The 22,550-nt window shown below is 38.8% G+C and overlaps 1 protein-coding gene across 2 annotated transcripts in view; it reads right to left on the bottom strand.

Moving 5' to 3' along the window:
• Positions 1-22,550, bottom strand: part of ADAMTSL3 (ADAMTS like 3) — a 177,415-nt gene that overhangs the window by 8,447 nt on the left and 146,418 nt on the right. For both annotated transcript variants that reach the window (XM_030456756.1, XM_030456757.1), the window contains exons 21-26: positions 17,872-18,952; positions 15,661-15,788; positions 15,243-15,371; positions 4,776-4,958; positions 2,513-2,632; positions 1,557-1,769 (exon numbers count right to left, since the gene is read on the bottom strand). In XM_030456756.1, the coding sequence (XP_030312616.1) occupies positions 1,557-1,769; positions 2,513-2,632; positions 4,776-4,958; positions 15,243-15,371; positions 15,661-15,788; positions 17,872-18,952 (1,854 nt within the window). The remainder of the gene's footprint in view (positions 1-1,556; positions 1,770-2,512; positions 2,633-4,775; positions 4,959-15,242; positions 15,372-15,660; positions 15,789-17,871; positions 18,953-22,550) is intronic.

Here is a 22,550-nt window from a genome sequence, read left to right as displayed (position 1 = left end):
CAAAAAATGGCCTTTTTCAAAGGAGAAATAGTTAAATTTACTGACTGTAACTATGATGGAGAGACTGTATTGTTTGTTTAACTAGGATGATACTGCTCAGAAGTGCCCTCAATATGCCTACTGTGCAAGAACCACCAAAGGGGATTTTGCAGTCCTTACAGAGGACTGGGTATTTCAGTGGTGGAACATTTACATTAGCAATAATCAGAGTTAAATCTCACAACTAGAAAGGGGAATATCCCCCAAATGCTGACCAGCCTGACTGGAAAGAGTATTGGGCAAAAAGAGGCAGCCCAGCTGAAGGGTACAGGTGGATAATTCAATCCTTGGGCAGATTCTAACTTTAATGAGATCTATACCAGGCCCAAGGCCCAGATGTATCTTTTATTAACTCTACTACAATATTTTCTGCTTCAGTTCATTAACATTTTTACTTCCTTCTGATTTACAGATTCAATAAACATTTTTATTATTTACATTGTAAATGGAACTGACTCCTCAGCCTCATGCACAGCAGCACCATTCTCACCCATAGTCCATGGGCAGTCACTGGGAACACACTCACACCAAGCACAGGAGGTTTCAGCATCTGATCTGCAGCTGGAGTCCTTTGCACATGAACACTGAGCCACATCATATTGATAGGGTAATAGATAAATCCCATATAAAAACTTTCCATTTCAACAGATACTTATTTTAAAAACTGATCTGCATTCCCTGGGTACTGACTGGTTAAAGATTTTTTTTTTTTTTTTTAACTGCCAAATGGAGCTTGGTGTTTGCTGCCAGACTCTTATTAGTGTCTTTTAGTTCTCTTCTTAAAGGCCTAATTATAATATAATTAATTTCTAGAGGACTTTGAATATTTAAAAACTTCATTAAATGTTTGAAGATACAGCCTATTGTCCTGATGGTGACCCTTGAAAAATTCACTTGTAATCCTCAGTTGCACAATTTATAACTTTCTGATAGAAATGTAGTTTTTTTCAAGCACATTATATTGGTGGACATTACAAAACATTCTTCAAAACTTAGCACTGAAACTGAGTATGCCCTAGGAAATTGATATGAATAAGGGTGACTACAATAAGATGGCTACTATAATATTGCAATGACACTGTAATATAATTAATATATTTAAATGATTTTTGATATAATTAAAACATTTCAGAAGACAACCTCAAAGTCAGTTTTATTTAAATTTGGTGGAATCGTGGAAGCAGTTTGTATGATTTTTCAAAGCAAAAGTTAAAAAAAATCTGATTGATTTAGAATTGTTTAGGAGGCAAGATGATGGAATCAGGCAACGTTCTCTCAGCTACAGAGTGAGAAATGAGAACCCCACCATGGTATTTGGATACACATTAATTCCCATGTCCAGCTCTGAGTATGGACATTGTCTAATGTCTTAAATGGGACTGTTCACACACATGAAGTTAAAGATATATTTATGAATTACTTTATGTATAAAGCAGGTTAGGCTTCAGAAAAGTCTTTACAGAGTGGAAGAAAATATTTTAAGAATTTAAGAATTTGTCATATAATTTTCAACAAACCTTCCTTCTTGACATTTACCCAAACTGACATTGGTTTTGCACTGGTTGAAGTCCAACATTGGAAGTGTCCAGCAAATTGACCAGAGTTGGTGTTCACCTCTAGGATACGACCCCCAACCAGGGCTCGGAATTCCAAAGTCTTAACTTCCTCTATTGGAGTTTCTCTGAAAAGCCAGTGAACTGGATTTTTGTGGCTGAGCAACACAGGGCAACCTAAAAATCAACAGGATTTTAGCAGGTTTCTCTAAACACATTGAAATGTTTGTGAATAAGTAGGTCTGGCTGTGTGATTCTATATATGCATGTGTATTCACTGAATCCTGATTGTCTCTTGCAGGTTGTACTTACCAGAGTTATTTATATTTTCCCTTTCAGTAAGTTTTTATGAGATTAACTTCTATGTGAATATAGCCAGTGAGGGGGGATAATAATTATTTAAATGGAATAAGGACTTAATCCTAGACTGCAATATGGAAATTTGCTTTTACTGAAAGGGTTTGTCTGTTTTGGAAAGGAGTCATAAATACATTAAATGAAATTGCTGCATTTTCACCCCACAGGCACAAGCTGGGATGTATGCAGAATACAGAGCTATTCGTTTAGACAGATAAATAAATAAAACCCAAACAGTTACACAGCACCACTAACTCCCCTCCCATGGTTTTGAAGTGAAGTTTAAATTACACAACTTGAGTCTCATGGTGAGGAACCTAGATGAGGCCTATAGGGTCACCATTCCAAAACGGTTTTTGAAAAGCTGAATCAAAAAATAATGGTTTCTCTTACTCTGAGGCTTCCTCCCAGACAGCAGAAAGCTGAGCTAAGGTTACAAAATCCAGAAAGGCACTAAACCTGGCTCTTAGGAATTACAGTCACTTACTCCATGGGGTCCTCTCCTTTTAAATTCCATTAATAAATAAAATAATTTAGATGAAAAAGAAAAGAAGAAAACATACCTAGTCTTAGTGGATCTCCAGGTACCACACTGATATTTGTACCAATTCCAGATGCCATCAGGACACGTTTTCTTCTGCTTCCCTTTGATAATAGAGTGTTATTTTCTATATATCTTTGTTCTGTAACACAATGCATAAGATCTCTTCTTAGTAAGAATTAAATCAAGATACTTAAATAATTATACTAAAATATCCAATATGTTAGTTTGGAAGCAAAAGGATAATAGGGGTTTTGAATTTGTTATTATCAACCTCATTTATGCAGTTAAATTGTTTATCTAACAACTATACTTCAGATACAAAAGAGGGAAATGCAGAAATGATGTATATTGTTTATGCAAGTTTCTAAGTGAGGCAAATTTATTGAATTTTATTTATGAGAAAAGTAGGTCTGTAACAGCATAAAAAAGCTGTATAAAAGGAAATGCATAATGTATTTCCTGTTTCTCATGTCAATTTTATTGATTATTCCATTACCAGACATTCACATACAGAAATTTTAAGATAAATAATTCTCTGAATTAAATCAGGCCAATTCCTCTGTTCCACTAGGGAGAATTACGACAAAGTGCTACAACCAAAAAACCCCTAATCTCTTAAAATCTCATGCCCAGAGATAGCATAATGTATGCAGAATCAGACATCTATCAACATAGCAGCTCCTCCTTCTCTCATCCTTTTATTGTATGCCACACAGAAAAACTGATAAAAAATGTGAGAAATGTGTCAGTAACACACACTTCTTGCCACTTGTTCAACATTGCTGTTTTAATGAATGTGCATCATATTTGTGATTCTCCTTCCAGAATGGTTTAAATCCTTCATCTAACTTCCATGTGTCATTTTCACACTGGTTCACCATTCTTCCTCAGTGTGCAATGCCTCCTGCTCAAATGTTTGTGTAAACACTGGGACAAAAAAGTCTCCACAGAACCACAGGGAGGCCAGACCCATAGTGCCAAGGACAGGCAAAAGACTTGTTGCCTTCTCAGTCCTTAGGACATTTTATAAAAAAAGCTGCACAGTTTCTTTGACTGCTTGACTGCCCCAGGTCCTGAAGTAATTGCTGCAGCAAAGCCCAAAAGACTGACATGCTGTTACTTTAGACAACAGAGTCAGTACATCCTGCAAGTCCTGACACCAGAAGCTCTCCAATTTAGTTGCAGCTTTGCACAAGAACAAAAAAAAAAAAGCAGAATTTTTCCCTCTTCTATCCACTCCAGATTTTTTAAATATCATGTAAACAGGAACAGAAATAAAGCTCAGAGTCTTCTGAGCAATTTTCCCTGTCACATCATTATAACATTGTTCTCTGGAATTTCTGAAGTTTTGATGTAGTCCAGGAAATCTGAAACCAAGAGGGGAGGTTCAGTCTACACTTATCCTCACACAGAGACTCTTAGGATGTCTTTGGTACCTCTTCCTGTGCTAACAGATCCACACATCTATAATCTGCATTACACATGTGGGGCTGCCTAAGAAAGAAAGCTTTGTAGCAGGACTGGCTGTGTCTAACTTATTGTACTTTGTAGAGAAAAATGGTAAGAAAGTGAATCTCTAGGTCTGAATGATCCATTTATTGGAGCTATTTACAAGGCATGATTGTATGATGAAGTATTACTCTATTAATCTACTTACAATACAGTCATTTAAATGGAGTTTTTCTTTACGTTTTCTATTCTGAGAGTCAGCAGTTCTAATTAAGAATATTTTGTTTTCCTGGACCCTACGTTTTATTGGCCTCTAAAATTAATAAAAAACTGAACCAAAACAAGCCAAAAAAAAAGCCAACAAAAACACACACACACAAGACCCCCAAACAAACACAACTCCCCCCATCCAAATATAAAAATACACAAGCAAACCCCCAAACCAGCCTTCACTTTCATTTCACTGCACTTTCCCACAGATTTTCTGAATAACTCAAGCCAGCCCTGTTTCCCTAGATAAAAGGACTGTGAACAATATAACATGACAGTGGATTTAGTTTTCTAATGTGTCTTCTGGTTTAAAGTCTGATATTTGTTGCCTGGAAGCAAGAAGATGGAACAACTTTTGAAGAATTCACAAGTTAAACCATCTGTACTTACATCCACTATTACAGGAAACCTAAAATAGAGAACAGATCCCAGGGAGCCAGATGCAATCAAAAATTCCGACTTCATAATAAAGTGTTAAATATCCCCCCAAATATTTCATGGGTTTAACTTCATAACTGAAGTGACTCACTGTTATCAGTCAGGAATTCTCATTTAGCACTTACCAGTTACATGGAGAGCAGATGCAGCTTCAGCCTTCCCAAGAGCATTAGTTGCTCTGCAAGTGTATGTTCCTGCATCTTCAGAGGAAACATTCCTCAAAAGTAAAGAGCCATTCAAAATCAAGGAAGAACTGATTTGTAGAAAGTCTTCCTTCTTAAACCATGCTACGCTTGGTTGGGGAACACCTTTAAAATTAAAACATATTTTGAGAGAAAGACCATAGCTTTTATAACTGTTAGCATAATATCCAAGAATACAAAGTTCCTTTGTCATTGCACAGGGCACATAAACCAAAGCTGCAACATTGCTGCAAAACAACCACCTTTGGCACTCACAAAACTTCTCAGTTGTGAGCCTTATTAATAATTCAGCATCCTACTGGGATTAAAGATTAAACACTGTAAGGCAAGCTCACAAAACAGCTTTAAAAACTGCTACCAGTCCTACGAAAGCAACATGCTCAAGTGGCTTGCTGCTGAAAGATGTGAGACCACAAACTCAACCAGGTTCAACAAAGATCTGCATAGCACATTTTCTGTGAAAGAATATTCAACTTCTAATTAAAGAAAGAAAAATGGAGCCAAAATATTTTTCTTGAAGAGAAAAAGGATACGTTTATCAATTAGATTAGAAAATACATGTGCCAAATTTCTGTCAAAAAAGCTCCTGAAAACTCTCAGTAGCAGATGTCATATATGCAACTTCTAACAATGCAGTGTGAAGAACAGAAGAGTTATTAACAACCAAATGAGGGCTCAGTTGTTGAGCAGCCTCCTTTACCACATTATAGAAAGCCAGAGATCCACCATCATTCTTGCTGTGAAGAACTCAGCAAAACTCAGCATTTGCAGATAACTTGTCATTCTAAATTTTCATCACTGAATTACTTTGGACATTTATTTTTTATTAGAATATTTTTTCCACTGGCACTGTAGCATCTTTGGGGGAGGACTTGTACTGTTGTTTCATTTCCCTGCAACACCTGCCTTTAAAAGGCTATTTTGTAAGATGGCAAATCAGACACTTCATTGCTTGTGCTCTGGCTGAGCTGCTGCAGCAGAAGTGCTCATTCAAGGCTCCAAAATCCCAGATAAATCCCTGGGTAAGTCTAACATCTCACCTGTCCCAGTGACTGAGGTGCTCAAAGGCACAAGTCACATCTGAACTAATTTTTTTCTAAATGCATTGATCAGTGCTCCCAAAAGAGAATCAAAACAGGTTCTGCTGTAGAAGCTGACCTGAACCTGGGACACTGGGAAGTTTCAGCCATACTGAATGCTAATTCAGTCTCCTCTCTTCACAGATCATTGTACAGTATTATTTTACAGATGATGTCTTCATGATGTGGAGTAGCCTTTAGGAGCAACTTTAACATTTCAATCACTGGCTTAGCACTTCCATTGCACACCTCAAGTTTTTCCTTTACTGTAATAGGAACCAGAGATATTTTTTTGGAACCAGCTATTTCACTGAAGAAAAAAGTTGCCACCACCATTTTGTCTAGAAAGATAGTGGAGAGAAAAACTCTTCTGCATAAACAAAGATTTTATTTTAGACAATTTACCAACTGTTCAGGGCTTCTAAACTCATGAGATTGTGTTTTATTGAATAAAACTGCAGAAAACAAAGTAGAGATCTGCAGAATGCACAAGAATAAAAAAAAAAACCCAGTCTGTTTTTCAAGTTTCCAGAAGCTTTATGCCACTTTAAAAAAAATCCTTTTGGAATTGCAATGAGGTTCTGTTTTAAGGGTCTTTTTTCCATTTTACCCCAGTTTTTTGGCTGAAGTGTATCATTTTCAGACATATTTTTCCTTTACAATGTACTTTCCATGGCCAGTGTATATACCTGCTATACAGATGGGTTTAGGAGGGGGTGTGAGGATGCTGAGAAGTTTTAATCTAAGGCCTCAAAGTTTGCAGCCAGACTACCCTAACTTGCACCAAAATGCTGCAGACCAGTCAGCTCCAAGAATAAGCCAGAAGCAGCATGGTTGAGGTGGGACTGAAATAAAAAGATTTAAAGTCAGATTCCACAAAGCACAAAAATAATTGGAAAGGTTCACATTTAAGCTTTTAACCTCAGCCTATATCAAACTTCAGCCCAGTATCACCTCATGATAGTTCTCTCTCTGCTCTCATCACAGTATTGAAAGATATACCTCATCTCTGGGATTTAACTTAAGTAAAATCTTTCTTTTTTCCAAACTTAGTTTGTATCCTAGAGTTCATCCAGGAAAAACAGCTATGTCTCCACTCTTCTATCCATGTCTCATTCAGAGAAAAGTAGAGACACACCTGGACTGGTGTTCACTGCACAGAAGAAATCTGCAGAATAGATTTGCCTCTGATTTAAGTTCAAAATTGGGTATCTGTCATACACCTTAAACTCACTTATAAGTTATAGCAAACGATTCCTCTTTCTGTCTCCAAAGAGCTGTATACATTTCTCTTTAGGGGAAACAAGCAAATAATACCACACACACAAAGAAATCCCACCATTTCTCAAGTTAATAATTTGAATACAAAAGTTCAGCAGAAGTGTGGCCAGAGTTCTGCATGACAGTTCAGCAACCAGCCCAACCTAAAGGCACAATGGATCCATCCAAGCCACCTTAGGGGTTCTGCCACTTACAGACAAGAGTGGGGAGAAAATAATCCATGAAAAACGATCATGGATTATCAGATACATCATGAAAAAACCCAACACTATTATGCATTTCATGTCATTTAAAAATAGAGTTAATGTTACCTAGATACCTTCAGGTGTAAGTTTAAGAAAAAAAAAATCATTCTATCCAGTTTGAAATCCCAGAAGGAAGTGATTTCCTATCTACATCCAAGAAAATACTGCTTTCAAGCTGCATAATTTCTGGTTTGAACCCCAGCCAGTGCAAAAAGGGGAAGTGGTCAGAGATGGCCTGTAGCCACCTTTGTTTCCTTCATACCCCACCTCCAGGCAGATGCAGCTGAGGATGAGCCCAAAGGTATCAACTCACCCAAAGTGCCAAAAGTTCACAGTCCCCAAGCACAATTTAGATCCCAGCTATTCAAATGGGAGCTCCATCACTGACATCAGTTAGTGGCAGAATCAAACAATCATATCCTAGGGCTCCAAGTCAGGAAAGCACTTAAGCATAGGATTAAATCCATCTCTATTAGGGAATGCAAACAAACAGATGCTTGAAATTAAGAAAGGCTGTAATTGTCCCTCATCAACAAAGGGGGTGCATTCCTGAGCTCAGACCTTCTTAGTCGTAGAAACTTTAAAATCAGGCTCTTACTGTTGCAAGACATCTAAATCCTACTATAGACCTAAATGGCTCTAAAGCTTTAAAATTTAATCTATTTTTCTGACCTCAAACACAGGTTATTTTCCACTAGCACTGGAGTAGCTCTAAAATAGTCAATGTTCCATGAAAAAAAATCATTTTCCACCATGAGTGGCTCTGGGACAGCAAATGTTATAGAAAAAGATTTCCAGCTCCGGATGGGACTGTAAAGCACGTGTTTAAAAAAAAAAAGAAAAAAAGAAAAAAAGGAATCCACACTATAGGGTGCCCTTAAAATATTCAGTGTTCAAAAACAAATTTCCTCCAACCTTGAAAGCCCTATGAAATATTACACACCATAAAAATCTTGGCCTACTAACTAGTTGCTCTAAAACATTGGGTATGTCTTCAGAAATTTTTCCCCAAGCTACGTAGAATCTCATAAAGTATTCTGCATTTCCCATTCAAGAGCAAGGCAGAACTTAGCTGGCACAAATCACATTTTGCTGCACATTGCTAAAAGCTTAACTAACTTTAGAAGCTAAAATCACATGTCATCTTTCAGAGGAAATGATTCTGGGTCAGGACTATATACTGTGAATATAATCTGTTTATTTATTCTACATTCACTAGCCCCTACAGTAGATTCATCATAACTTAGAATGAAATTTCTTTGATTGATCTTTGTATTTTCTCCAGCAGATTTCACAAACTGCCTTTATATTCATGCAAATCATGCCTGAGCAGTCAGCTTCCAGGAAACTCTAAAAAAGCCTCAGCCATGCTGCTACTGAAAATACCTGTATGAATCTTGCCAGCTTCACTGGGAATAACCACCTGGGACAGAGAGCCAGCGTGAGATATTTTGGCACTTGGTATGATCCCCCAACCTTCCCTTCTAGTTACTGCTCCCTTCTCCCACAACCTTTCAAAGCTGTTACCTCTGCCCCTTCCTACCAGACATGCAATAACCTCTCTTCCTAGGTGGCAGCAACATCTGGCAGGATTTAGATATATTTACTGACATCTGGTGACCTTCTTAGAGGGGTTCCTGAAGCAAGGCCCCTTCCAATCCCACCCTTGCTGCAGGGCTCTTGGGTCCTGTTTAGTTCTCTGGCTGGCAGCTGAAAGAGAACTAGAACTTTTTTCCAGCTACAGGAGTTTTTGACTAATTTTTTTTCAAAATCAGGCATTTAGAATAAGGCAACACTACTTAGGCAACTAAAGAAGAGGCTCTGAGTTATGTATGGATTCAAAAATGACTACTAGACTGAAGCCTGCAGTTACCCCTCAAGAAAGACTTGATTGGTGTGCCATTAGGGCTAGGTTACCAGGGACTGCTGTGCTTAACTAGTTAGTAACTATAGTTTCATTTTACTGAACAGCCATGCAAAATCACCAAGGACCCAGACATTTATGTTCTGAAAATAGATACATATCTAGGGATTTGTAAAATATCATTTTATCAGAAGTTTAAGAAAACCACAGGACTTGCTATTCTAAGCCAGATTTGAAGTCCACCTAACTCAGTACTTTGTGCCCAATGTTGGGCTACTAAAGCCATGGCATTAGTACATCTTAATATTAATATTTCTTCCTACCTTCCAGAACCAGAGATTGCACTTACATCATCACACTTTTTTTCTCCAGTATTACTCTTCTCTCTACCTTTTCTAGCACTATGATGCCCTTTTTGAAATAAGATTAGGAAGTTGCAAAGAGGATTCACCACAGCTTTAAGCAATGGGCAATTAATTTTTTTCTATTCTTTTCTTGACCCTTCACAGCTTTACGGAGCTAAAAGTTCAAATTCTTTTTCAGAACTATGGCAAAAACATTGAACATCACAAACCCAAAAGCAGTCTTGGGGCAACCTACTGGTAACCTCTTCCCACTGTAAAATTTGACCGATCATTCCTTCCAATCACTTAATCAGGTACTAACCAACAAAATAATCTCTTCTTTTTTACTATGAGAATGTGTTAAACTTTGCCTAGGTAACTTACTGACAGGTTTTTGCAAACTGAAGTAAGAGACATCAAGAGAATACCCACATGGTTATTGAGCATTCCAAAAACTCTAATAGATTTTTGAAATTTTACCTTCTTCTAACACAATCCATCTTAAACCTTCCTGAATTAGGAATCTGAAAGAAAGCCCTGTCCCAATAAGGGAAGCTGGGAGAGAAAGGAAGGAATGCACACCAAAAAAGGCAATCCTGTAAAACATTCCAATTTATGGTTTTTTCCCTATGGATTCTGTAGACTACATTAGCAAGTAGTGGAGGGCATCAGGAATGTATTTGTGAAGATAAATAGCTGATACCAAGGCCCCCAAAAATACCCGATGTGCCTTTAGATGAGGGCTGCTTTGGACTACTCTGTGAATCTTGCCTGGATCCTGGGACTTATTGCTTATTAGTATCTGGAAAGTAATAGGTATAGTTCCCAGGCACATAACCCTTCCGCTTAGTTATATCCAAAGGGATTTAGTTTTCAAGTTCTCAGACTGCTGGCAAGACAGAAAGTAAAGCACAATTAAGCTTTTGAAGTAGATCTTTCATTCCTTCCTGCTTATGCCTGATTCAAAGAAATACTCTAGCAGAGATGGATTCACAGTAAAAAAAAAAAAAAAGCATAATATCAAAATATTTGTCTTTTAATATTGTAATTATAAATGCCATAATTCCTTCATCATTAAAACTGTAGGTACATCTTTAAATCTTTGAAATCCACTACTAATATATTTTAGAAAAACAGGAATAAATTAAGATCCAGAATTCTATGTATTAAACTGCTATTTTTTGTCCATGAGATGTCTTCTGAGGGGTTAAGCAGAGAAGACAAAGAACAGCATCAAAGTTACATTTGGAATAGTGTGGGTAAATGAAGGAACAGATGGAAAATTGAATTCTTGATTTATCTGGACCTGTTTCAAGTTCCAATACTGACAGCAAGTAGCTGGGCCACCTTTGTGATGTGTGTATGCAAAAAGATGACACTGATTCCACAGGTTCTGTGTATTTCTCACAATTTTTCATCAATACTATACTCTTAGAGAATCAAAATATACTTACAGGAATGCAGAATTTGAGTGAAGGTGAATTTTCAACTTTTAAAAGCCTCTGAGCCAAGGTATTTCAGAGATGCAATGTACTGTATATCATACAACCACAGCTCAGTATATTTTCCTTCTACTCTCCCACCAGGAGGTGGCAGACAATGCACATTTTAGACCTAAAAAATTCTTTCCCACCCCCCCCGTATTTTACTTCAACTTTGAAGGTTTCAGAATAAATGGAGCCTGACAGTTTTAGTTTATTTTAGTAATAATAACAAGAAGATATTTTCTGCAAATACAATAAATGTTATAAGAGCAATTTAGAGCCCCCAGTATTGATATTTATAACATATGTGTTGATTGAAAAGCTCTTGGCTGTAATAATGGAATAAGAACCTATCCAGAATGCTATGAATATCTCCTAGCATGTGCTCGTGTGGGAGCTATAAAAAGTGAGTTAATTACATTTAATTTATAACAAAACTATCTTTCCATTAATAAGAGACAAGAAAATGATACTGGTAGCTTCAGCAGTTTAGCTAACTATTCTTAACTTATTCTTTGATGTGCTATGTGTTAGGATTCACTGCTCTTTAGCATTTTAGAGTTTCTTCTAATCTTTATATGATTTTTGGAGTCTTCAAGAAAGACTTTGAAAAGGACAAAAAGAACCAAGTCACTAATGGTGAAAAAAGAAAAAAAACTAGTCAGCTAGCTAACACTGTATGTAATACCAAACTCCACATCCTTTCCAATAAAACCATCCAACAAGAGCTGTCCTGTGCGACGTGGCCTGATGAACCCCAAAACCCTCAAGTGGAATATACTCAGTTCTCTTCAAGCCTTGAGTAATTAAAGAGTGCATTGTGCAGCCATTAGCCAGCCAGCAGAGGAAGCTGGAAAAGCTCTCTGTGCAGAATCACCTCTTCTCTGTCTTTCTCAACTGTCCCTGTCAGGTTTTCGGGTAGGCTGCTCCCACTTCCAGCTGAATCTCTTTATGGCATCAGTGTGGCTGGAGTCTCCCTGGACTTCAGCAAAGCCTTTGACATCATCTCCCATAGCATTCTGCTGGAAAAGCTGTCAGCCCAGAGCTCAGACAGGAGCACTGTGTGCTGGGTTAGGAACTGCTGGAGGCCACCAGAGAGTGGTGCTGAATGGGGCTGATCCAATTGGTGGCCTTGGTGTCCCCCAGGATCAGTATTGGGCCTGGTTGTGTTTAACATCCTCATTGACGATTTAGATGAGGGGATTGAGTCCACCATCAGCAAATTCACAGACAACACTAAGCTGGGGGGGAGTGTGGATCAGCTGGAAGGCAGGAGGGCTCTGCAGAGGGACCTGCACAGACTGGACAGTTGGGCTGATTCCAGTGGGATGAGGTTCAACACGGCCAAGTGCCGGGTCCTGCACTTTGGCCACAACAACCCCATGGGGAGCTCCAGGCTGGGCACAGAGTGGCTGAGAGCAGCCAGGCAGAAAGAGACCTGGGAGTCTGGATTGACAGGAAGCTGAACATGAGCCAGCAGTGTGCCCAGGTGGCCAAGAAGACCAATGGCATCCTGGCCTGTATCATGAACAGCGTGGCCAACAGGTCCAGGGAAGTGATTCTGCCCCTGTACTCAGCCCTGGTGAGGCCACAGCTTGAGTCCTGTGTCCAGTTCTGGGCCCCTCAGTTCAGGAAGGAAATTGAGGTGCTGGAGCAAGCCCAGAGAAGGGCAAGGAGGCTGTGAAGGGATCCAGCACAAGTCCTGTGAGGAAGGGCTGAGGGAGCTGGGGGTGTTCAGTCTGGAGAAGAGGAGGCTCAGGGGAGACCTCATCACTCTCTACAGCTCCCTGAGAGGAGGTTGGAGCTGGGGGGGGGTTGGACTCTTCTCCCAAGTAGATTCCAGTAAGACAAGAGGGCATGGGCTTAAGCTCTGCAAGGAAAGGTTTAGGTGAGATATTAGGAAAAAATTCTTTACAGAGAGGGTGATCAGGCATTGGAATGGGCTGCCCAGGGAGGTGGTGGATTCTCCATCCCTGGAGATGAAACTGATGTGGCACTCAGTGCCATGGTCTGGGAACCAGAGCAGTAGTGGATTAAAGGTTGGACTTGATGATCTTAGAGGTCCTTTCCAACCCAGATGATTCTGTGATACTGTCTCCTAAATGAACCACTGATTTTCCACTTTGCTTATGTGCATGATTTGCACATGTTTCAGAAAGTAAATTCCTGAACAGACCTTGGTCTGAATATGCAGACTTATTCACAGAGAGAACCATGGTTTTGAACAACTATAAAAAAAGTATTATCAGTTATTTGTTCCATAGAAATAAATCTCTCAAATTATTATAGCCGAGAAATGTAAAAATAATTTAAGAATTCTGCTACTGGCATGCCAGTAATATTCTTCACACACACAGACACCTTTTTCATTAGATGGCTCTTCTTAAGAAGAAATATTTCATGAGCTGGTAAGAATCCAATAGGATCAGATGTATCTGCTTGACGTGCCTGATGAGGAGGAAAGGACTCACCCTCAAGACAGTTTGTAGGAACAGAAGTTTTAGAGTGCACAGAAATATTAGTATTTCTTCTGATTCAAAGCCTTGCTTGTCTGATAATTTACATGAAGTTTTATTAGCACTGACAATAAAGTTCTCATCTTACTATGCTGTAAATGGACATATTGTTGAGTTCCAAATTTTAGCCAAAATTACTATAAAGAACTACTAAGTTCAGTCTTGTAAAGCTAGTGGTTTACTACTTTCATTAAGGAAAGGCGATCAGAAAAATGCCACTGACATCATTTCATAAGTTTTTCTGCTTCTCATCTTAGTGGCATTTTAAGACATGCAAGCTCTATTTTGTTCACAAACAGTAACACTTCCTTGGCAATGGCAGGAAATAAAGTAATTAGATAAATCATTCGTTAAGTCAACACTGGTGTATTAGCATAACTAAAGTTTGGCTCATAAAAATACACAGTTCTAAAGCTTTGGAAATCTACAATCCCATGTGAAAATATTAATTTATATTTAAATTGCTAACTGCTTACCCATCCTAACAACATTAATATTAACAGTGTGACATTAACTCTCTGTTGAATTTGAGATGTAGGACAGTTGTACATGGAGCTGCCAAACTATAGTTGGAAAATATTACTTCATCAAAGAATTAGTCTTGCTACAACAGTGAATAGCTGAGCTACATGTCCTAATATACGTCAGCCTGGCGCCACTATTGTGTGCAGAACTGTTTGTGTTTATACATACATATTTCTATCACCACTCTGGTTCAGGATAAGCATGGTCTCTGATATGCACTCCCCCAGCAATACAAATGTGAGCAGCACACTGACTTCACTGAAGTCTCCCTTTGTACTCATTGTATTGTTCATTGTTATTAGCATTTTATACATCACCTTCAAGGGGCACAAAAGGCTGAACTTATTAAGTATTTTACAGAATATTGCTGCTGCAAGTTAAATTTTGCAGTTTAAACTTAAAAGTTACTAATAATGAGATTTAAAAGAAACTATATACCTTTCCAACAAATTACTAGCAAATAAAATTAGGCAGTTAACTGCTTAAAGCATGTAGCTTCTGATTAACATTAATGCTGCTCCACAGATGTTGAGCTAGAAAATGTCTAAATGTTCTCATGGCTCAGCACTTGTCTTTGTTTCCTCACTGCAGCTGCAGACTGATGGCTCTAAAAGGTAAGTTTACTTGACTGTCAGGTTTAAAGTTCTATTAAGCTATGGCTGGATATTTCATTTTGAGTTTTAATGATAGTCTAGACATCTGTGCATCTCAAGCAGGGATAAGGAAAGTTCTCTGATGAGCAAGTCAGCTGGCCATACTTGCTATTACAGAAAGATAGTCGTTCACTCTGGTGGGCTTTAAGCTCTACAGTGAAGCCTCAGACCATTCCATGAAAATAAAGACACTGTTAAATGGAAAGTCTGTTTAAACACACATATGTATATAAGTTAAAGTGGCAGACAGAAAGAAATAGGACTCGTGTGGGTGGCATGCCTAATAAAAAATGACTAATGATCAAAGATTTTCTGCCCTCATTGTTAATTTCTTTCAAGATGTGAGGTAAACTTCTGATTCCAGCATGACAAGGAACTTCAGTGGAGTTCATGCTTACCTTTCACTGGACATTCAACAGTAATATTTGCTCCAGTTCGTGCCACAATTGTACCTCCAACAACTGCCGAGAGACTGCTGGCTTCCAGATTTGTAACATTTAACACAGAGGACAAGATGACAGGAATCTCTTTGAAGTGAAAGGGAAAACAGAGCCTGTATTTAAAATCATGATGTTTTTAACAGAATTCAATTTGCAAAGCAGCAGCCAGGAAATACTGGTGAGATAGATACAAGCAGACCCAGTTTCCACCTATTGCAGTTTTAAGGCAACAAGACCATCTTACTGCTACGTTCTAAATCAGGCAGAGTTTCATGGATTGCCAACAAAAGAAATTATTTCACATTGTAGCAGAGATGGGTGTTTATATATAAAGAAATCAAATACATGCCTGATTCTGTGGATGCTGCACTCTTACCTGCACGCAAAAGCAATGATGTTTCCATATCAAACCCAAAGTCATTAACAACCAGGCATCCGTATGTACCAAGTTCCTTTTGAGTAGGATTCTGAATCTGCACTTTTCCAATGGTGTCCAAGGTCACCCTGCAGAACAGCCAAGGAGAGACAAGAGTTACTATCCCAGGGACAAACCCAGCTGCCATCTTCTTGCAAGCATTACAGATACAGCAGCACACACACCACCTCTTTAGGTGTTTATCATTCTAGACTAGTGCATGCAGAAATAGTCCTGCAATCTGTTTGGTGACAAAAGGCTAAAGCTAAGTGATACAGCCCTTTGGAGGACAAAGAATTTACTACTCCAAACCAGATTCCCTTGGGAACAACAGCATGAATAAATCAGACTACCACAATTAAAAGTATTAGGTTTGGCAAGAAATCTGTCTCTCCAGAGTGAGCTTGGTTTTCAGCAGGATTAAGGAATTCACAAATGCATGGTTTAATCTGGCTTCCAAATTATTGTAGATCGTTTGCTGGTTTGATTTTTGGGTTTTTTGTTGTTGTTATTGCTTTGCTTTAAAATATTACCAACATTAAAACTAAAGTCTTCCATAAAATCCCCACAGGTGTCTTGAATACCTCACCTGCTATCTTAGGGGAAAGTTATGAGAAGGAGCATCACAAGCTGGGGAAAAAGCTGAAAACAGCAGCCAGCAGCCTGGATTTCTTTCCCCTCACAACCTTTCTGATGAGCTAAATCATATATTCATCACATCCAAAAAATCTGTAGCTCTGGCATTCTCCCACACTGAATATATTTGAAGAAGTAAGAGATACACACAAACATATTAAAACCATTTTTGCCTCAACATAACAAGCCACCTCATAAATGGCTCAGGTATCACCTTCTTTTACATATCCAAGAAATAAGCAGCCCATTTACCTTCTCACATTCTTTTTCAGATGCATTAATATTAATGTCACTTGCTTTTGAGTACACTTACATATATATGGATTTGTGTATAAGTAACCTTACTGTGAAAAAAATAGGAAAGAAACCAACTTTGCCAGTGTATCTCTTCAGTGCAAGACTATCAGTCTAGGGTAAAATGAAGGCAATTTATGAAAACAGACATTGGGAACCAAACAGGTACTTATGAATAAACTAACACATCAAAAAATAAAAGTATCACTTGCAAAGAATTAATGGCAAATTACATATATTTCACAAAATAAACATAATTGGTGGAAGCTACATGGTTCCAAAAACATTTGCACCTTAAAAAAAGGGTTAGTTATGGTGTCTTTAATTGATTGCCCTGCAGAAGTATATTTTTCTTGGCTGTGCTGATAATCAGTTAAGTATGTTGAGAAATATCCAATAGCACCTTTATCATTTCAGAATTGTTTTTTTCATTACTCAAGAGCTAGCTACATTTCCAAAAGCTTCACACAGAAAGTTAGTGTTAATATTATCAGGTGAATTTCTGATTTATCAGCAATGAAGTAAAACTATTTGCTCATTCTTGAGCAAATATTGGAAAATAACACTCACTTGCTGTGTTTATTCTTCAGCTACAGTTGTCAAATGTTGGTAATACAAGTTAGTTATTATTTTGTATTCCACTGTCCTCAACAGAATAAATCTGCAAATTCTAAAGTATTGAAAAAAGTTCCATGACAAGTCATTCTTTTTTTTTGTTTTTAACTGAAATTATGCAGCTACAGTTATACCTAAAAATTTATTGTGTTGAAAGATGGTGAAAGTACCACTTGTATTTTTCCCTCCTTAAAATGAGTAAGAACTAAGACTTCTTTTCACCTATGCCATGGCAGAAGCTTTCAATGTGTTCCCACTGCATTTGGTATGTGAGCAAACCCAATAGGCCTCTTACTTTGAATACAAATCTGTTCATTTTCTGATGCACCTGAAATAGTTAAGGCAGATCACAAAATATAATGTTAGGACAAAAACACTTCACCTAGTAAAAAAAAGTCATTCCTCTCATGTAATGCCATGGAAATGGACGTACACTTGGATGTTAGTAAAGCCAAAAAATGTGACAAATGCTTCAAAAAAAAAATTACTTAAAGACACAAGGAATATTGCTCATGCTTGTCTCATTTTTACAACAGCATCTTAGAATATTGCACAGCAGGGTGGGTTTTTACTCTTGATAAGAACATAATCATTCGCTGAAAAATAAAGGAGAAAAAATTTACTTACTTCTCAGAGGCTTTTAATGTCTCTCCATCTTTTGTCCAGGTATATTTCACTTCGCCAACACCTGCTGTTTCACACAGCAGATTGACAGCACGAGTATTCCTGGTCAGATAAACTGTATTTCCGATCCGAACTGTTAATGTTTTGTTGAAGGAAACTCGAGGACTTTCATTTTGCCTCATAATAACTGGAACCTTCTGGTTGAAGACTACCTTATCACCAGTTTTTGTGCTGGAACGTTCAGATTCATTAGGTGACTTGCCTGTGAGTTTTGAGGCAAGTTTCTCATCCTGGGCCCCCTTCCATTTCTCAGTAGTTGGTTGTGGAGGCCTAGATAACTCAGCAATTAATTGATAAATGACCTGGGATGCCAAGTCGTCATCTACTTCTCCAGTTTCAATGAGCTGACTCATGTTCCTTATCAGTTCCTCAAACTGCACAGTGTCCATGCTGTAGGCACCTTGGAGAACTGCTGCTTCCAGTCGTTTATTCTTGAATTCACGAGAGTTGAAGTCTTCTGCTGAATTACTCCCCAAAGTTTCAAGATTTCGCCGAAGTGGTTGATCGTTTATCTGCCTGTCACCCAGGTAGAGCTCATTTTTCTTACTCCACATTTGCCACATTTTGCTCATTTTATGCCATTTGGCCCCAAAGCTGTTGGCCTCATTGTGATCTGCATTACTGGTCTCACTGGCATGTTTTCTAAGACTTGGTGGCTCTATCAATCTGTTGTCAGTACCAATCAGTTTGAGCACAAAGGTTTCTCGCACAGAGCCTGCAATACATCTGTACACACCAATATCACTTGCTTCGAGACTGTGTATTTTTAGTGAGCCTGACTTAGTGATGCCAAGTCTTTTGGAGTTTTCTAAGTGTTGTCCATCTTTCTCCCACTGGATAAGGGATTTCTGGAACCTTCGTACAGGGCACTTAATTACAACAGATGTTTTTGGAAGTAAGTAGGCTCGGCTTCCTATGGTAAAATTAATGCGTTTCTCTTGTCGTGTTTGGATATAGACTCGGTGAACACTGACAATCTGAGGTCCCAGAGCAGAATACTTTTCTGGCAGCTTTGGTTTAAGCTCTGAAAGAAAACAAAGTGTTGAAAAGTATCTGATCATTTGCACTCATGCTTACAAAAATCTGCTTTTCACGATACTTTACAGGGTTTTTCCTGACTTTGTTCAAGTCAGATTGCAACATGCTGAGCTTTTATCTCAGTCACACGCATGCAAAAATATGGACATGAAACCATAACATTCCCCTGCTCTAGCCAAGAATGCCATTGCCTCTTCCTCAAGTCCCTAACACTAAAATGATACAGGCAACATAGACCTATGTGAAGAAGATAGTGCACACATGCCTACATGTATATAAAGATGCACCATATAATGAATTCAGTTTTACTATGTATGTATCTAAAATCCTTTTATGCTTATCTTTCCTGTTGCTTCCTCTGTAGGTCTAGGCATGATGGGAATGGAAAAAGTGAATAAAAAAACTCAAGCACATCACTTTCTCTACATTTGAGCACTGTCGAGTGCAGAATGACCTAAATAGAACAAAACCTATCCAAAAAGTAAGTCTCCCCTTGACTATTACTTAAATTCTTGGCTGGCCATGCTGGTTGTCTGATTGAGTCAAGCCAAATCAATAGGAGGTGAAAGAGAGAGTCAGTGAAGACACAGCACATGTGAGAAGCAAAGGCACCCTGGAATCACTGGCTGAGGGCAATTTCTCTGGGTCAAAAGATGAGCTACTCACAGTATTGTGCCAAGAAAGTTGGGAGGAAAGGGAGGAAAAATACATCAAAATTTTGAGAAATTGAATACAGTAAGCAGATGAATTTGCAAAACCAGACAATAATTGCATAGAGCTTCATGCAGACTGGGTATGGAGTCATTGGGTCTTACAAAGCTTCTCGTGAGTTGTACTGCAGGTTCTTGGATGCTGAATGGTTTCCAGTGAGCTGCCTGAAGCATGATCACCACAGGCAGGGTTTTCAAGCAGTGGCTGGAACAACTGAGGACAACATGAGAGTGGCTGCAGTGTTTTGGATGCTGCTATGCTGACAGACTTCTGGCAGCTACTGTGCCCCATTTTGATCAGCAGAACTTATCTGACTAAGAAAACACTTGACAGGTGAGAAGCAAAGCACTGTAGGAGGTGAGGAGCAAGGGCAGGCACTCCCTGAGTTTGTTTCACGCAAGATGTAATTGGCCAGCTGGGAAGACTCAGGAAACTCAGGAGTGATCCGGCATTGGAATGGGCTGCCCAGGGAAGTAGTGGATTCTCCATCCCTGGAGATATTTAAAAAGAGACTGGATGTGGCACTCAGTGCCATGGTCTAGCAACCGCAACGGTGGTAAAAGGGTTGGACTCGATGATCTCTGAGGTCCCTTCCAACCCAGCCAATTCTATGATTCTATGAAACACTGTGCATTGGTGCTAGAAAACAATTCAGTTGTGCTTGGTGACCCAGCTTTCTGGTATGTGACAGAGAAAAAACTCAAGGGCCTGCAAAATGACTTGATGAGCCAGGAAATGGACACACAAATCAAAATGATTCTGAGGATGGCTGAACCTGAAATCATTATTACTATGCCACTTGGTAGGTGCATAAATAAAATGACAACTACATTGATGGCACACACATGATATTTGAAAAGCTGCATACACACATGCTTCAAATATGCTGTGAAGAAATAAGTGGAAAGCTAAATGTTTCAAGCATTCGCTAAGTGTGTACACTGTATGAACTACACCCTAGAGTGCATTCTTATACTTATAAACCAAAATGGTTATTTTCAATGTTTTGGGTAATGAGTTCAGACCTGTGGGGATATCATGGTTTCATAATTACACAGCTATTAAATGGGTATTCGTTATCCAGATACACGGTTCCCTCAACTATTTCACATGGTACAACAAATAAATTGCTTTAGGCACTCAGTTTACTAAAATTATTAAAGTAGCGTCCTGTTTTCAATAAGTTACTGGGCCCCAAATATTTATTTTTAGGGAAGTGTTCCAGTATAAAATCTTCCATTTCCAAAATCCAACTTACAGACACAGTAAGTGTAACTTTAAACACACAAATTAAAATACTTCAGGCTGTGTTTTGTTTACACTAGTTATTCCAACATGGAATTAAACCCAGGGCATACTTATAAATATGTTAACAAGTCTCATCCATTTCGTTTCTTAAAAAAAGACAGACCACTAACTCTCATTAGCAGTTCAACACTAAAGGGTGTGTATATTTTTACTGGTGACTGGTGAGCAAGGCTAGGAGTGAAACAAAGTTCAGAGCTGTGGATGGGAGGTCATATAAATATATAAGGTCATATAAATATATGAGGTTACATAAGTGTGCTTTTTCTAGATCCTTAGTACCATCCAATCTTGAGGTAACAGACTACAAGGTAAGTCTATCTTAATGATTAGATTGTACTGGGGCTGCTGGACATTATCACCTGGTACAAATCCATCCCTATGACCTCTAATGGTCCCCACAGCTACAGCTGGGTGGCAGGTCCTGATGACCTCAGGGCTACACTGGTGTTATTTCCTATTCTCAGAGCACATGGTCAGAAATACTTGACTTACTAGGGCCTGTTAAGTAGAAAATGGCTACAATTACTAGTCCCACAATAAACGATTAAGCATAAAACCCCCAGCACTGTCATGAGACAGCAAAAAAAGAAGGAGCTCATCTGAACCCCAGAAGCATAAGCTGGGAGAGGCACATGCAGAAATTCTGCTACTCAAGAAAAGAGCCCCTCAGAGCTCACATGCCACACACCAGCCTACTCCTGTTGAGTCCCCTTCACTCTCTGTAGCTGGCCATCTCCCTGACTGAGGGCCAGGCTATGTTCTTGTCTTCTATGGTCTCCTCCTTCCAGGCAGTCTGAACCTATGGCTGCCTGAAGAGGAGATGAACTCTGCATGTTCCTGTGAGTCCAAAGCTGCCCTGGCTCCTGCTGCAAAACCCAACTGCAGCTTTGGGTACAGAGATGTCTCAGACCTTCACTTGCCCTCCCATTGCCTAGCCAGGAAATTGCCAGGCAGACCTGAGCTGCAAGGGCTCTCCTTTTTTTCAAACAGCTGTGGAGATGAAGAGAGAGCAGAGATTTTCTTAGGACTTCAACCTGCACCCCCTCAGTACAATCACACTGCCTCTGCAGGTCACTGTCCTGCTTTCTTGGCACTGTGGTAGAAGCTGACAATGTAACTTCAGTATCAGTCTCTGCTAAGCAATTTGCAAACCAGCTACACTGCCATTCAACTATCCACAATTAATTAAATTCAGATAGATATGTGGCTCAAAATATTTTATTAAACCTTATGCCAAGGACATTCCTGAAAGTCCACAGGGCTTTATTTGAGTTTTGAACCTCAGGATTTTGGCATGTTAATTTGAAATGCAGGCCAGGAAAAGAAGTTTCATATTATGTATGAATCAGTAATTATTCTATTTCTTATTTTGTTTTGTGAATAATTTTTAAAGCAAAGGTTGAAAATGTATAAAGTAGCTACTTCTTGACAGCACTATTAATTGTGTCAAAACACATCTACCCCTGTGATCAAAACCAGGCCATTCATGAAGGCTTTTGGTTTTACCCCACCCTAAAGCCAAAAACTCTCTTTTCACTGCCCTACTCCACAAACCTACAAACTAA

The sequence above is a fragment of the Calypte anna genome, chromosome 10, assembly GCF_003957555.1.
Source record: "Calypte anna isolate BGI_N300 chromosome 10, bCalAnn1_v1.p, whole genome shotgun sequence".
NCBI lineage: Eukaryota > Metazoa > Chordata > Aves > Apodiformes > Trochilidae > Calypte > Calypte anna.
The sequence above is the reverse complement of the archived record's forward strand: the minus strand, read 5'-3'. Positions and strand labels throughout refer to the sequence as shown.